This window comes from Condylura cristata, unplaced genomic scaffold, assembly GCF_000260355.1.
Source record: "Condylura cristata isolate star-nosed mole 26May11 unplaced genomic scaffold, ConCri1.0 scaffold00051, whole genome shotgun sequence".
Taxonomy (NCBI): Eukaryota; Metazoa; Chordata; class Mammalia; order Eulipotyphla; family Talpidae; genus Condylura; species Condylura cristata.
Window position 1 is genome coordinate 1,905,724 of NW_004567152.1, and position 14,377 is coordinate 1,920,100.

At 52.3% G+C, this 14,377-nt stretch overlaps 1 protein-coding gene across 3 annotated transcripts in view; it reads left to right on the plus strand.

The window, feature by feature from the left end:
* Positions 1-352: 352 nt before the first annotated feature.
* The window catches only part of LOC101633966 (proline dehydrogenase 1, mitochondrial), a 45,002-nt gene continuing 30,977 nt past the window's right edge, over positions 353-14,377 (plus strand). Inside the window, exons 1-11 of one of the 3 annotated variants that reach the window (XM_012734235.1) lie at positions 353-845; positions 3,280-3,470; positions 8,248-8,282; positions 8,716-8,856; positions 9,817-9,881; positions 10,070-10,210; positions 10,568-10,647; positions 11,658-11,739; positions 12,660-12,752; positions 12,844-12,990; positions 13,732-13,907. In XM_012734235.1, coding sequence (XP_012589689.1) covers positions 588-845; positions 3,280-3,470; positions 8,248-8,282; positions 8,716-8,856; positions 9,817-9,881; positions 10,070-10,210; positions 10,568-10,647; positions 11,658-11,739; positions 12,660-12,752; positions 12,844-12,990; positions 13,732-13,907 — 1,409 coding nt within the window. In that variant the 5' untranslated portion in view covers positions 353-587. The remainder of the gene's footprint in view (positions 846-3,279; positions 3,471-8,247; positions 8,283-8,715; positions 8,857-9,816; positions 9,882-10,069; positions 10,211-10,567; positions 10,648-11,657; positions 11,740-12,659; positions 12,753-12,843; positions 12,991-13,731; positions 13,908-14,377) is intronic. The other 2 variants (XM_012734234.1, XM_004694940.2) reach the window with 2 other exon arrangements.

The window sequence follows — 14,377 nt, forward strand, 5'->3', positions numbered from 1 at the left end:
CCAGACCCCATCTCCTCCCAGTCCTTTGCCCCTATCACTCAGACCCACCAAGCCAGGTGAAAGACTTGGGATGCTGGCAATAAATCACATACCCGGTTGATTTTTACAGTTCCTAAAGGCACAGGGGCTCAGACAGGGAGGGCGGAGCTGGGGGTGGACAGTTAAGGAGACAGATCTTGGGAATGACCAGTAACTGCCCCTTGAGAAGCTAGGGCCTCCCGTGGGCGGGGCTTGTCACTGCTCCACAGTTCGCTGGTCTGGAGCTCTACGGAGGAGGGCCTGGCTCACAGCTCTGGGAGGAGGGGAGGAGGGGAGGAGGGAGGAGGGAGGTTTCCCAAGAAGTGAGTGAGTGAGTGGCTCGCTGCGGATGGGCTCCCCAGCAAAGGGCACAGCTCCCAGCTGGTGTTGGGATTGGGGCCTCGCGGCAAAGTGGGGGAGGGGGGAGCGTGGGCGTGTGTTGGTGACTATGGCTCGGAGGTACTGAGTTTCCTGAGGAGAGGAGTGGGCCCGGCGGGGCGCGGGGTGGAGCCTGCGGGCGGGACCAGAGGCGCATACTTAAGCCGCTTGACGCACTCCTACGTCCAGCCATGGCTTTGCGGCGCATGGTACATCTGCTGCGTTCCAGCGCCCCCAACTCGCCTCTGCCATTCACTGTGCGGCTGACCGGCGCGTCGGGCCCAGCGCTTGCCCGAGGCGTGGCGGAGGCCGCGAGACCGCCGCTGCCCGCGGTGGACTTCGGCAACGCGCAGGAAGCGTACCGCAGCCGGCGCAGCTGGGAGTTGGTGCGCAGCCTGCTGGTGCTGCGCCTGTGCGCCTCACCCTGGCTGCTGGCGCACCACGAGCAGGTGCGCGGCTGGACAGGTGGTGGTGGAGTCGGGGTTGGGGGAGGGCATGGGAGGGAGGCGCTGCGGCGGGCGGCGGGGGGGGGGTGGTGCCGGGGTGGCCGCGGGGTGGCCGCAGGACGGGCCCTGTGGGGGTACTTCTGCCCGTGTCTGGAAGCGTAATGAAGCTTCAGACGAGATCCCTAGAACATGGCCTGTGGCCCAGAAGTCGGGAAGGGAAGTGTTTCCTGCATTCCTTTTTGGGCCTTGTGAATTTTCCTACATATCAGTTATTGCCAACTAAAGCCAAAGACCAACTGAATTTTAAGGGATAGTTATTACCTGAACTTTTACCTTCTGTTACCCAAAAGGAAGCCTGGAGGTGCTGAATGGCTCATAGCCTGTGATAGCTGTGAACCACCTCTCCAGATAGGGAGGCTCCAGACCGTGTTGAAGGGTAAATGGATGCCTCTTAAACATCCAACTTTTAAGACTTTAACCTGGCGACTTTGAAAACATTGAAAAGGCTTTCGGGTTATGGAAATTAAAAGTAGAACACTGTCCTAGCCAGTGGGGTTATAGGATGGGTGTTATTTCACTGTGATCCTGGGAATGACTTGGGAAGTTGCTTTGGATGGTGTTGGGATCCGGAAGGCTCTTCATACAGGTGGTGTTAATTTCTCACAGTGAGTGCTGAGAACACCTGCTTCCTTCCTAGGTCACTAGGGGAAGCTGGACCAAGAAGGTGCATTTCTAATTTTTAACATTTTTTATTTTTGCACAGAACTGGGGTATAGGCTAGAGGTGCAGGGCTGGGGTGGGGAGCATAAGAGGATTCAGGGGAGGCCATTGTGGTCAGAGGAGAGAGCAGTGCCACAAGTTGGAGTCAGGTGACTCTGAAGCTACTGGGAAGGTGCTGACCTGGAATCCTACGGGAGTTTCAGGGTTGAGAGCATAGGACTGATGGGAGCAGGATGTTGGAGGGAGAGGTGGAGGCCTCAAGGGAAGCTAGTTTGTGGTGTCCCAAGGTAAAGTCATAGCTGGGGTAAATCCAGGTTAACCAGTGAGGTGGGTGAAAAGGGATGCTTGAGATCAAGAAAGTTAGTTGGGGGTGGGTGGAAAGTGATGAGGACCTTTAGGGAAGCACCAGCATCTGAGGGGCAGCTGGAAAGGAGTTTAAGTGCTGGTCGTGCAGTGGTAGTAGGGGAAAGAGGTCTCTAGGGCACAGGGATGACTAGGGAGGAAGTGGTTGTCCATGGGGTCTGTGAAGCTGGTCTGGGGATCAAGGCGTTTAACTTGCTCCTGCTTTTCTTTAAAATGGAGACTGTTCCCTGCAGCTCTGATTGTAAGTGTTCTCCCCTCTCCTCTCATAGAAAGGGTTTGGGAAACTGTTTTTTTTTCCTGCTTTGGAGCTGAGGTGATGGGCACTGGACACAAAGGCAAGTAGTATATGTGTCCTCCCAGCCCTAGATACCTTCATTTGTCCTCATTCCTCCTGTCCTGGCTTTTCCTCTGTGGCTTACCTTGGCAAGCTCTCCTTTGTGAATCTGTGTTAGCAAATACCTCTAGCTCTCATTTACCCAGGCACCCTTTCATTCCATATTCCGTATTGCTTTGTGGAGGTACCATTCTCTGCCCTCCTTCAGTATCTCCTTGCCACTAGGATGTGGGTACCCAGTCTGTTTTGTCCATCTTAGAATTGTTTTGGGCATGAAGCAGCTTCTATGCATGTTTGAGTGAATGATGGCAGAAATTTGGGGTATGGTAAGATGTGATTGGAAGAGAAGGCCAAGTTGGCAGCTGTTTTCCTCAGGGGTAGCTCTGTTGGAGCTGCTGGTCCCCTATGGTTCTACATGATTGTGCCTAGCCCTTTGGGGGAAAAGTCTCATCTCACAGACCTTTGAGTTTGTCACCTGTTTTATTGTCAGCCTGTACTTAACACCAGCTAAATTCACAATTCTGTTTTATACTTGATCATCTGTTCAACAACTGGAGAGCTTTTGAAGAATGCAAAATAAGGAGAAAACAAAATGTTGCTTACATTCTAGAAAGTTGAACCAAATCTTCCTTTTGACCAGTGTAAACACTAAAGTATGGACACAGAGAATGTTAGGACATGCATCCCCACTGCTGTCTCCAGAGAGAACAGCCATTCACACCTTTATCCACTAAGCGGTGGTCAGGTATCTGATGTGTGCTGCTGGAGTCACCCCTGAGTCTGCAGGACAGTGAGGCAAGAGTGGCCAAGGGGGTGACCCTTGGCACTGGCCTCCCCTTATGAGGAACATGTGATCAACAGTGGCTGTGAACAGAGAAGTAGGCTGTTTTGGGCTGTCTCCATTATAAAATCAGGACTGAGGAGAATGTTCAAGATTTCATGGTTAGAGTGAAACGGGTGGGATAACCTGCTGGGGAAGGGGAAGCTAAACACAGACAGCTACTTCTTTTTACCTTTCAGCTGCTCCACATTGCCAGGAGACTTCTGGGACAAAGTCTGTTTGACAAACTGATGAAGATGACCTTCTACGGGCAGTTTGTGGCTGGCGAGGACCAGGAATCCATCCGGCCCCTGATTCAGCTCAACAGGGCCTTTGGCGTGGGCTCTATCCTAGACTACGGGGTGGAGATGGACCTGAGTTCTGAGATGGAGTAAGACCTGCCTGGGTATCTGCTGGCAACCCAAGAGCTCCCTGAAGTTGACCAGAGGCTGGGCTGTGGCCTGGGCTAGGAGGAGGCCAACCTTTGGAGAATTTCGTTAACCTGAATAGCAGAGGTCCTCTTGGGTTCTTCCTGGAGTTCTTGCCCTTTGCCATGTGAGGATGATGGGATGTCTGGTGTATAAGAGGCTGCAGGAAGGGCAAGGATAGGAACTGGCAAACTCTCTTGCCCACCACCTTGTTTTATATAGTCTGAAAACTAAGAATTATTTTTACATTTTAAAAAAAGGTTTATTTATGCATACAAGAACTGGGGTATAGGCCAGAGGTGTAGGAGGTGAGAGGATTCACCAGAGACAAAGTGGGGAGCAGAACAGGCAGATTACTGAAATACACTGCTGAGGGGAGCGTGGGGGGGGAGGGAGTCAGGAGAGGTCTGCTGTGCCATGTGGGTCACCCTCCTGGTGGGTGATCAAACTTGTGCTGCAGTAGCTGCAGACAGCTTTATAGTGCTGCACTTTAACCCATTGCACCACCAGGGAGGGCCCAGATTTTTACATTTTTTTAATGATTGAAAAAGATTAAGACAGAACAATATTTTGTGACTCATAAATTACATGAAATTTAAATTGGTTTTGCCTGACAGGAGAGAGCTGTTGAGTAACTTGGCTGACATTGTATGACCCACAGGCTGAAAATAGGTGCTTCCTGGCCATTTACAAAAACATTTGTCCACCCTGGTATAGGAGACTCCTGGCTTCCGCTCTGCTAAAGCATTTCTCCTAGGGGGAGATGGAGGGGGAGATTCTTGACCTGCTTAACAGGTCTCACCCTCTGGACACTGAGACCATTTTGTAGGTGACAAGTGAGCTCCACCTGCTGTGGAGCCTGCCAAGCCTGGCGCTTCCTTGGAGAAGGGACTGTACAGGCAGGAACAGTGTGCTGTGCCAGCCTGGGGCTTTCTCCCTTGGTTCCCCTTTGCTTTAGGACTCATCCTCTGTGCATTGAGTGTAGGGAATGATGGCACCGTCCTCATGTGCCTTTCTGGGCCATAGGAAAGAACTAGAGGACTGGGTCACTGTTTCCCAGAGTAGCGGCCTCACTGGAGGTCCAGGCAAGGCTAGCCTTTCTTGTAAAATACGCAGCTTCTGTTCTGGTGCTAGCAACCTCCAGGTGTGTTTTTCTTGCATTTGGGGCCTGGAATCCTCAGCAGCTGTGCCCAGCCCATGTGAGGTGTGGACAAGCCTGCTGAGCAACCTGCCATTTCAGGCAGTGATGTTTGCTCTAGCCTGGGAGCCAGGGAGGGGAAAGGCGTCACATGAGCCTTCCTGCCATGGGAACGGAATGTCCCAGCGTTGGAACCTTGCCTAGGAGCCAGGGAGGCCAACTGGCCTGGGGCACCCAGCCCCTGCCTAGTGATTCGCTGTCTTGAAGGTGGAGTTCTCCTCGTGGACCCTCGTGTTCCCAGAGCTGTGGTCTGGGGCTGCCTTTGCTGAGGCTATCTGCAGAATAACTGGTTTTGTGCCTACTGCATTTGTATGTTTTTACCAGGGAATTTTCTGTCTGCTGTGAAAAGTCTCCTTTCCATCCCCTGGTTTCCCTCCCTGCCCTCCAGGGGGAGCATTGTGCCCTGTGATTTGTGCATTCCTGTTTGAGTTGCATTCATTAGGTTCTGGAACGTAAAGCAGTCCCTCAGTGTGACTGCTAACATTGTGACTGCTGGCTGATGCTTATGGCAGGTGTCAAGGATGTCCCCCAGGTTCCACTGCCTAGCAGCATCATGCCTTCAGAGAGGTCTAGGTCAGGGGGGCAGAACTGGACTTCAAGGTTCTAAAGGAAGATCTACACCTAACTGGTTTATTGGGAGTTTGACTGGGAGGGACTGTGCAGCCCCTGAACAGGGGAAGAACTTCTGTTCTGATGGGGCCCAGAAAGCCATTCTCCTATTTCTGTTGGGCCTCATAGGCTCTTGGGAGGGCTGGGAGACCACTGCCCAAAGTAAGGCCACAGGGTAAGAGAGGAGGGTTGGGCAGGGATGGTAATGGCCTGACCTGGGCAAGGCAGGACATTATGGAAGTATCGGGTGTGCTGGGGCCCCAGCAGGTGGGCATCCCGAAGGACTGCTGCTAGATGGGAAACAGCAGGTGCACAAGGGAGGTAGATCAGAGTCACCTAGGGAGGAGGTGAGGTAATGCCCACCAGATCACTTGTTAAAAGGTAGAGGCTGGCCCTCCCTGGTGGCGCAGCGGGTTAAAGCACAGCACTGAGAATCTAAAGCTGCTTCCACATGAGTTCGATTCCCGCCTGCCCCGGAGGTGACCACATGGTGTGGCAGACCTCTCCTGACCCACCCGCTGCTCCCCTCAGCAGTGTACTTCATCCATCTGCCTGTTCTGTTCCCCACTCTGTCTCTGGTGAAGCCTCTCACCGCCCCTGAGCCTCTGGCCTGTACCCCAGTTCTGTATGCACAAATAAATAAATCTTTAAAAAAAAAAAAGGTAGAGGCTAGGGCCAGCCTGCAGGGTCCCCCAGGAGGCTGAGAGCTGCAGACAGCCAAAGAGGCTAAGGACATGTTCCTGATGATAGGTGGTGACCGTAGCCTGGGACAAGATGGCTGGCTGGTATGGTTACCTGTTGTGCTGGCTGGTATGGTTACCTGTTGTGCAGACTGGTGGTGCTGGCTGGGGGTGGGACCTGGACCACCCAGGGGCCCATTTCATTAGGACTGGCAAAGAGCAGAATGACTCAGCACAGCCTGGAGCCAGGAGCTGGGGATTTGAGGAGCTGGCTTCTAAGGTGGGAACCCTTGAGCAAATGGAAACCTCCTCCTTGGACTTTTCCTCCTCCTATCACCCAATATGTGTTTTCCTTAGGGAAGAACTATATGAGGTGTGGGAGTCCCTTGCTTTCCTCCCCTTATATCCTCCTCTAACAGCCAGCAAATCGCTCACTGTAGTTAAGAACTGATCTTTAGAAGCAGCAAAGGGGATGATCAGGTTCTTATTACCTCTGTAGACCCCCAGGCTCTCATGATTGGTTTCTGCCCCTTGCCTGCCAAGCACACAGTTCCATTGTCCACAGCCTGGGCCCCCCATCCCACATGTGTATGCCTGCACGTGTGTATGTGTGCAGGCATGTCCCTGGCGATGTGACACACCCATGCTTTGGATCTGTTCTGAGACAACACCCCTTCCTGTGACAGTGCAGTTAGCCTAGCTCCATTGCTTAGCCCATTTCTAAAGTGCTTCCTATTTTGCCTGTGCTCATGAGGTTCATGGATGGAAATGGTATCCTGCAGCCGACCCTGCTGGGAGCCTACTTGGAGGGAACAAATGAGCAGTTCCATTCCATTTCTGCATCTTTGGAGTCCAATGGGCCATCTGTGGAAATGCTGAGCTTCAATAGGCCATCCCCCAGGGACTTTTTGGAGAATGTTTTACCTACTGTCTAGAAGATGCCCTGTGGTTAATGCTCACATCTGAGCCCATTACATCAGGTCTCTGTCCTCACCATCCTTGCTGACAGGCTCTGAGCTGCCTTCTCCTTCAGGGGATGGCTTCTCCCTAGTTCTGCCTAACCACAACCTAGGAGTCTGAACCTGGCATCACAGGTACCCTTGGGAGTGAGCCAGAGAGTTCCTTATCTCTTGTACAAATGTCAGGTATTTGTGTTCCAGTCAGACACTGTCCAGTGATGCCTCACCCTCTTCTGTTATATTAACCATGTAGACCTGGTTTGCACAAGGCAGCTGGAGCAGTGACTGCCTACCTAATCCCCCACCCCATCCCCAGGCTGCCGTATCAAGTGTGGAACCCCTTGGCTCTTGTAGACTGGCCTGACTGCCAGGACTTCAAGTCCTGACCTGGACATTCCTGGCTCAAAGTCCTCAGAAACAGACCTGGGGTTGCTCTGGGCCAGAACCCAGATGGAGGGCTCTTAGAGGGCCCCCAGCTGGTTGGACTTGTAGGGGTGGTGAAGTGAAAAGGCACGGTAGCCCCCCCAAATTTATTTATGCATACAAGAACTGGGGTGGAGGATAGCGGTGCAGAGGGTTTGGGTGAGTGAGAGGATTATCAGAGACAGATTGGGGAAGAGAACAGCAGATTACTGAAATACACGGCAGTGGGAGAGATTAGAGAGGTCTGCTGCGCCATGGGGTCACCTCCTTGGTGGGAGATTGAACTCTGGCAGCAACGGTATCAGTGGCTTCTTTTGTTTTACCTTTGCCCCAGGTATGCAAGGGGAAATTATCACTGTTCTTTATGGTGCATAGGAAGAACCTAGAGATTTGGGGTTTTAGGCACTAGAGATTTGGGGTTTTAGGCACTTGTAGTTGGAGGAGGTGCCCAAGTCTGGAGGACAGAGGACATAGTAAAGGGACTTGCTTCTCAACTCCGGGGATTACTCCTTAGCCCTCTGTGGCCCTGTGTGCCCTCTGAAGGAGTACCCTCATAGCTAGCTGCCTTCAAGCACTTACCTTATGCCTGGAGGTCTTCTGAGAACTCATTCCTTACCGTTAGGGGCAGGGGATCCCACCCATGAGGTACCTGAGACTTCTCCAGGGTTTGGGCTTTGTAGGGAGGTAGCTGGAGGCTGCACTGAATGTGACCTTGTGGGCCAGGGTGATGAGCTGGGAGAGTACCTCTACTTTCCCGACTATTGGGACTCCACATTCAGCTCGCCACACCTCTGCCTCCTTGATGGGGACAGGCTTGTCACTGTGACCTGTGGCATGACTCCTACTTTTGTAATCTTCTTCCCGCCTGCAGATCTTGTGCCTCCGTCTTGGAGCGAGAAGGCAATGGTAAGTAAGAGGTGGGAACAGATGCTCTCCCTGTTGCCATACCCCTCCCTGCCCATGCTTGGCTTAGATAAGCTTGGATACTCAGGCATAATGCACAGCTCCTTTCTGTGTCTGTGGGCACCAGGCCACTGATGTGTGTGTCATCACAGTTTCGTGGGCCTCCGAGGTAGGTCTAAGTTGGTTTGGGCTTAACCTTCTTGGCCAAGGTTTACAACATGATAGGGGTTTTCCCAGGGAGAAGGGATAGCAAGTGCAAGATGGCTTTGGGAGGACAGGCAGAGTAGGGGGCCTTGACTGCCACAGATCCTCTTCAGAGAGCAGGGGATTATGGGGTGTCAGCATGGCCTCTGGATGCTGGCAGCTCTGTTGTGCCTTTAGAGTCAACACTGCACAGAACCAGGAGTGTGCTGAGGCCCTCTGCCTGCTTCTCCAGGCACAGGTAATAGAGAGAAGCACCATCGGCCCTCTGGAGACTGTGGAGATGGTGTCATGAGTGCTGGCACATATTTGTACACCAATGAAGCCAAGTGTGATCACCACATGGAGATCTTCATGCGCTGCATCGAAGCTTCAGGTGGGGGCCTGTTCTTTGCTGGCCATAATCTTCCATGCCCACCTGGGTTAACTCCTAGAACATGGAACTACCCCTGGAAATGTGAGGTTGGGGCCGGAGCCTTTCTGGGGCTTGTTCTCTGGGCTGGGCACAGGTCACAGTGGGGTCACACATACATCCAGCTCCTTCCTGAGGAGCTCAGCTGCTTCTGGGAAGTCACCTCCGGCCCCTCTCTAGGGAGCCAGGTGCCAGACATGGGCCCTTGGGAGGTCTGACTGGCTTCAATACTGAGCCAGGTTGTGACTCACTTCTCACTACTTGGGAGCAGGTGCCCCATTCTCAGTGGGGAATTTCTTCCCCATGGCTTTGGGATGGGGGTGGCTGCCAAGGGAGGTGAGCTAAGCCATGAGGTCACAGTGGTCTCCAAGTTTTTTATTCTTCAGTGTAGCACCATTATGTGTCCCAGTGTTCCAGTAGTGGGAATTGAAACACTTGAAAGAAATGGGAATGAGTGGCTGGGGAAATCAATCATGGCAGACCTGGGCCTTTTGTTCATGACCAGTGTAGGTATGTCTCCCGGAGGGGGGGAGGGAAGCAGACAGATAGGGAAGGCTTTGAAGCTGTGAAGATGAAGATGACATTGTGGGCTTCCAAGACACAGGGGAAAGATACGGTGTTGAGCTTTTCTGAATTGCTGCCTGTGCTCTGTTCTGAATTTCTGTTCTGTGATCCCCACAGTGGGTGCTTGGGAGAGGAAACTGAGGCAGGAAGGGGAGTGATCATGTAGGACTAGGTAGGACTTACTGGCTCTTTGCCCACCATTTTTCTGGACCTATATGGCCAGTGCAAACCCCATGTCCATGCCTCTGGAGTAGCTGTGTGCACAGTGTTTCTGGTTTGGGCACTGTCATAGTCAGGGCCAAGCACAGGCTCTAGCTCTGCTTCAGGGACTCTAATGGCTCTTCCTGTGGCTTCTCACAGGCAGAGCTAGCAACGATGGCTTCTCAGCCATTAAGCTCACTGCATTGGGGCGACCTCAGTTTCTGGTAAGTGCTGCTACTTTCCTCCTGCAGAATAAGTTTGCAAGAACTTGGGGCTGCCCTTGCCCTGAGCACTATGTGAAAGCTCATGTGTTTGTGTCTGTGGCTGGGAGCCCTGCAGACACATGAGATGGGGAAGGGTCCTAGGAACTGGAAACAGTGCGTGTCCTGGCTGGTGCTGACTTCCTTTGCAGCTGCAGTTTTCAGAGATGCTGACCAAGTGGAGGCGGTTCTTTCACCAACTGGCTGCAGAACAAGGGAAAGCTGGACTGGCGGCTCATGATATGAGGTTGGAGGTGGCAGCACTGCAGGTGGGGCTGTCCTTCCCCATGGATGTGAGTGGCAGGGGTTGGGGACAGTCCTGTCCCAGGGGAACTGTCTGGGCATTGTGTCAGATGTGCTCCCACACTCCTTTGGGGCTTGTAGTCCAACCCTGGGATTGGCTCCTGAGAGTCTACATAGAGGCAAAGGGCATGCTCAGTGAGAAGGCTGAGGGCGCTGGCCCTATCAACAGCAGAGAGCTGCAGAGTACAGGGATGAGTAGGGAGCAGAAACACAAGCCAGGTCTATGTTCCATTCTTGGTAATGGTATAATCCACTCAAAATATGACACACCAGTGAGGAGGGGACAGGAAATGTTAACGGACAAGGCTGGGAGACAGCAGTGAGCTAATGTCTTCTCACTTTTCAAGGAAAGCATGGTGAAGATGGGTGTCACATCCAGGGCAGAGATTGAAAATTGGTTCAAGGTGGAGACCCTAGGTGTGTCTGGGTAAGAGCAGCCCCTGATGGGAGCATCACACCTTTTCAGCCTTGGTTCCAGCTGGGCAGTCCCTGGATCCTGGTTCCCCTTTTCATATGCTTGGGCCTCACAGTGATATCACTGAAACACCTGCTCCCTTGAGGCATAGAGTGGGAGTTGTTGGAGCTGGGAGTCCATGGGGGCCATGACCTGGCACTGGGCAGTGTTGGTACAGGGCTAGCCCAGACTCTGCAACTGGGAGGGCTCATCCCCAAACCGGCAGGATTTCTTACAGAATTATCCAAGCTCCAAAGTGAGGATGCTGCACCTATGCAGGCAAGTGTCAGGTCAGGGTAGGTGAGATCTCAGCAACCCCAGATCTCATTCATGAGGGTTGGGATCCAGATCACCATGGCTCCAGCATAGGTGACAGCATGTGGCCCCCTTGCAAGTGCTATCCACTTTCTGCCTGCTCTCCCACGGGTACCTTTTCCCCAAGCCTGACCCAGCCCCTGGTGTTGTTAGAGCTGCAGCCTCCCTGGTGCAGATATACCTGTTTTATGTTTAAAATTTTTTGTTTAAAGATTTATTTATTTGTACATACAGAACTGGGGTACAGGCCAGAGGCTCAGGGGCAGTGAGAGGCTTCACCAGAGACAGAGTGGGGAGCAGAACAGGCAGATCGACGAAGTACACTGCTGAGGGGAGCAGCGAGCGGGTCAGGAGAGGTCTGCCACGCCATGTGGTCTCCTCCGGGGCAGGCAGGAATCGAACTCATGCAGAAGTGGCTTTAGCTTCTCAGTGCAGTGCTTTAACCGGCTGCGCCACCAGGGAGGGCCTATGTTTAAAATTTTAAAGAGGGGGTCACACTTAGCATTTTGTCTATCTGAACACTGAGGTGGATCTTGCTGGGTGGGGGGCATGCTCTTTTAGGTTGAATAAGTGGTTTGGGCTTGGGACTCCAGCAGTGCATGTGAGTAATGCTGGGGAGCTAGACTGAGAAGTGGCAGCCTCTGTGCTCACTTACCTTTCTCCTACAGCACCCTGGACCTTTTGGACTGGAACAGTTTCATTGACATCAGAAATGAGTTTTCCAAGCACCTAATGGTCCCCAACATGCAGGTGATGCCTCCTTGGCCACTGGACTCCCACCTCAGCAGAATGTCTGGCAGGGAAATGCTCCCTTTGCCTACTCTAGGCTGGCAGATGGGGATCCAAAGTGGTTGAGTCCATTGTCCTCCTGGTTCCATGAGACCCCAGTGATCTAGCAGCAAAGAGACCCACTAGTGTCTTGACGTATGACCAGACCCCTGTGGAAAGGAGTGCCTGAGCTCCTTCCCCATATCATCATTCTTACAGGTCAGGTTACTTCAACCTCAGTAACTTGAAGGCAGTTTTTGCTTGGGGTTCCTATGCAGTCTGCTGAGAACGGGGTGGGGGCATTTCAGAGGGCCCCTGCCACACAGCTCGTAGTTGATGCCGGTGGTTGGCCTGTGGCTGGTAAGTGTCCCTGAAAGCCAGGCAGAAACTGTCATCTTTTCCAGCCTCAGAATTCCTGATTCTATTGGTTAAAATAAAGCCATGAGCCAGCCTGTATTTAGGGGCCTGTATTCACCTGCCCTTAAACCCTATGGGAAGGTGACCAGGAATTGTTTGAAACCACCTCTAAGCTGTGATGTAGAGGATCAGAAGTGTTTTGGGTTGAGGGGCTTTTTTTTTTTTTTTTAAAGATTTTTTATTTGTGCATACAGAACTGGGGTACAGGCCAGAGGCTTAGGGGCAGCGAGAGGCTTTACCAGAGACAGAATGGGGAACAGAACAGGCAGATCCACAAAATACACTGCTGAGGGGAGCAGCGGGTGGTCCAGGAGAGGTCTGCCATACCATGTGGTCACCTCCAGGGCAGGCGGGAATTGAACTCATGTGGAAGTGGCTTTAGATTCTCAGTGCTGTGCTTTAACCCGCTGCGCCACCAGGGAGGGCCAGGGTTGAGGGGCTTTAAAAGTACAGTGCTGAAGCCTGACCATATGCTACCTCCTTAGACAGGACAGCTGGAGCTCTTGCTGTCGAAGTTCACAGAGGAGGAAGAGCGGCAGATGATGCGGGTGCTACAGAGGATGGATACTCTGGCCAAGGTTGATCCATACAGGGTATATGTGGGTATTATTGGGATCCTGTCTTACCTGTGCCCCAGACAAACTTGCTCTTCCACCCTACACCTTTCAGAAGGCCTCTGAGACAGGTGTGCGGCTGATGGTAGATGCTGAGCAGACCTATTTCCAGCCCGCCATCAGCCACCTGACGCTGGAAATGCAGCGCAAGTTCAATGTGGAGAAGCCACTCATCTTCAATACGTACCAGTGCTACCTTAAGGTATGGGGCTCCCCCAGCCTGCCACCTCCCCACCTGTCTTCTGAAGACAGACTTGGGGTCAGTGCCTTGGAGTGCATGGGTGAGGGTGGCTGGTATCAGGAGAGAGGTCTCTGCCTTCTGTATCCTGTCACCAGCGGTTGTTCCTCTTCTGTGGTCTCTGCATCAGACACATACAGAGGTATTGAAGGGTAAGAGGAAAATGAGGAGCTTTTTTTAGAGTCCACTTAACCCCCACATTTCAAGGCTTCTTGAGTGACCATTTTCTTCTGCATTTTTTTTTGTGTGGGTCCCTCTGAGGATCTGGTGAAACTGAGCGCTTTGCCAGTAAATATTTGCTCAGAATTTTGCACTACCTTAAAGGGAACTCGTAACACTAAACTGGGCTAGGCTGCTGAGAAACTATCTAGGAGTCTGGAGAGTACTGGGTAGGGGCCAAGTATGCAGGGGGAAGGGAGTGAAGTAGGTGAAGGGGAGTCCAGGTGGTACCCCTAGGATGTAGCCCCCACTTCTAAGTCGGCCAGAAGAGACTGTGGCTGGTGGTATTTACTCTGTGCCCACACAGACTGCCCTCAGGACAGAGGCAGCTATGTCTCCCATCCTTTGGAGATAGAGATCAAAGGGCCTTCCTTCCCCACACCTGCCTTTTGAATTCCCGAGTGTCACAGGTGGGCAGGGGCATCTTCCTCACAGGCCGAAGGGGCCCTTTCTGGTGGCTGCTGACTTTTGGTTCTGATTCCATAGGATGCCTATGACAATGTCACTGTGGACTTGGAGCTGGCTTGCCGTGAGGGCTGGTGTTTTGGGGCCAAGCTAGTGCGGGGTGCATATATGGCCCAGGAACGTGCCCGCGCCACAGAGATTGGCTATGAGGACCCCATCAATCCCACATATGAGGCCACCAACACCATGTACCACAGGTATTCAAGTCTCCATAGCCCCAGTGCCTTAGGGTTCCTGGGTTGGGGTATAAGAAATTAGTGAGGGTTTTGAAACTGGGGCAGAAGGCCCCAATAGGAGCAAGACTCTTGAACCAGAGCATACCTCTGCACTGCACTCAGCCTTTTTGCTTTTTTAAAAAAATTTTATAATAGTTTATTTTTACATATTTTTGTGCATTTTTCCATTTCAGTTGTAATCCCCTTGGGCTTCCCATCACAAAATCACCCATGTGCCATCACCATAGTCCAGTGCAATTCCCTCCCCCCCATTCCGCACTCTACCCCCACAAAATGTCTCTGGTATATAGCTGTTCATCATTATCTTTATTTTCTTGCCTGTTCTGTTATATTCCTGCTATGAGAGAAACCATCTGGTATTTTTCTTTTCTTTCTGGCTTATTTCACTAAGCATGATCTTTTGCAGTTCCATCCATGTTGCTGAAAAAGAC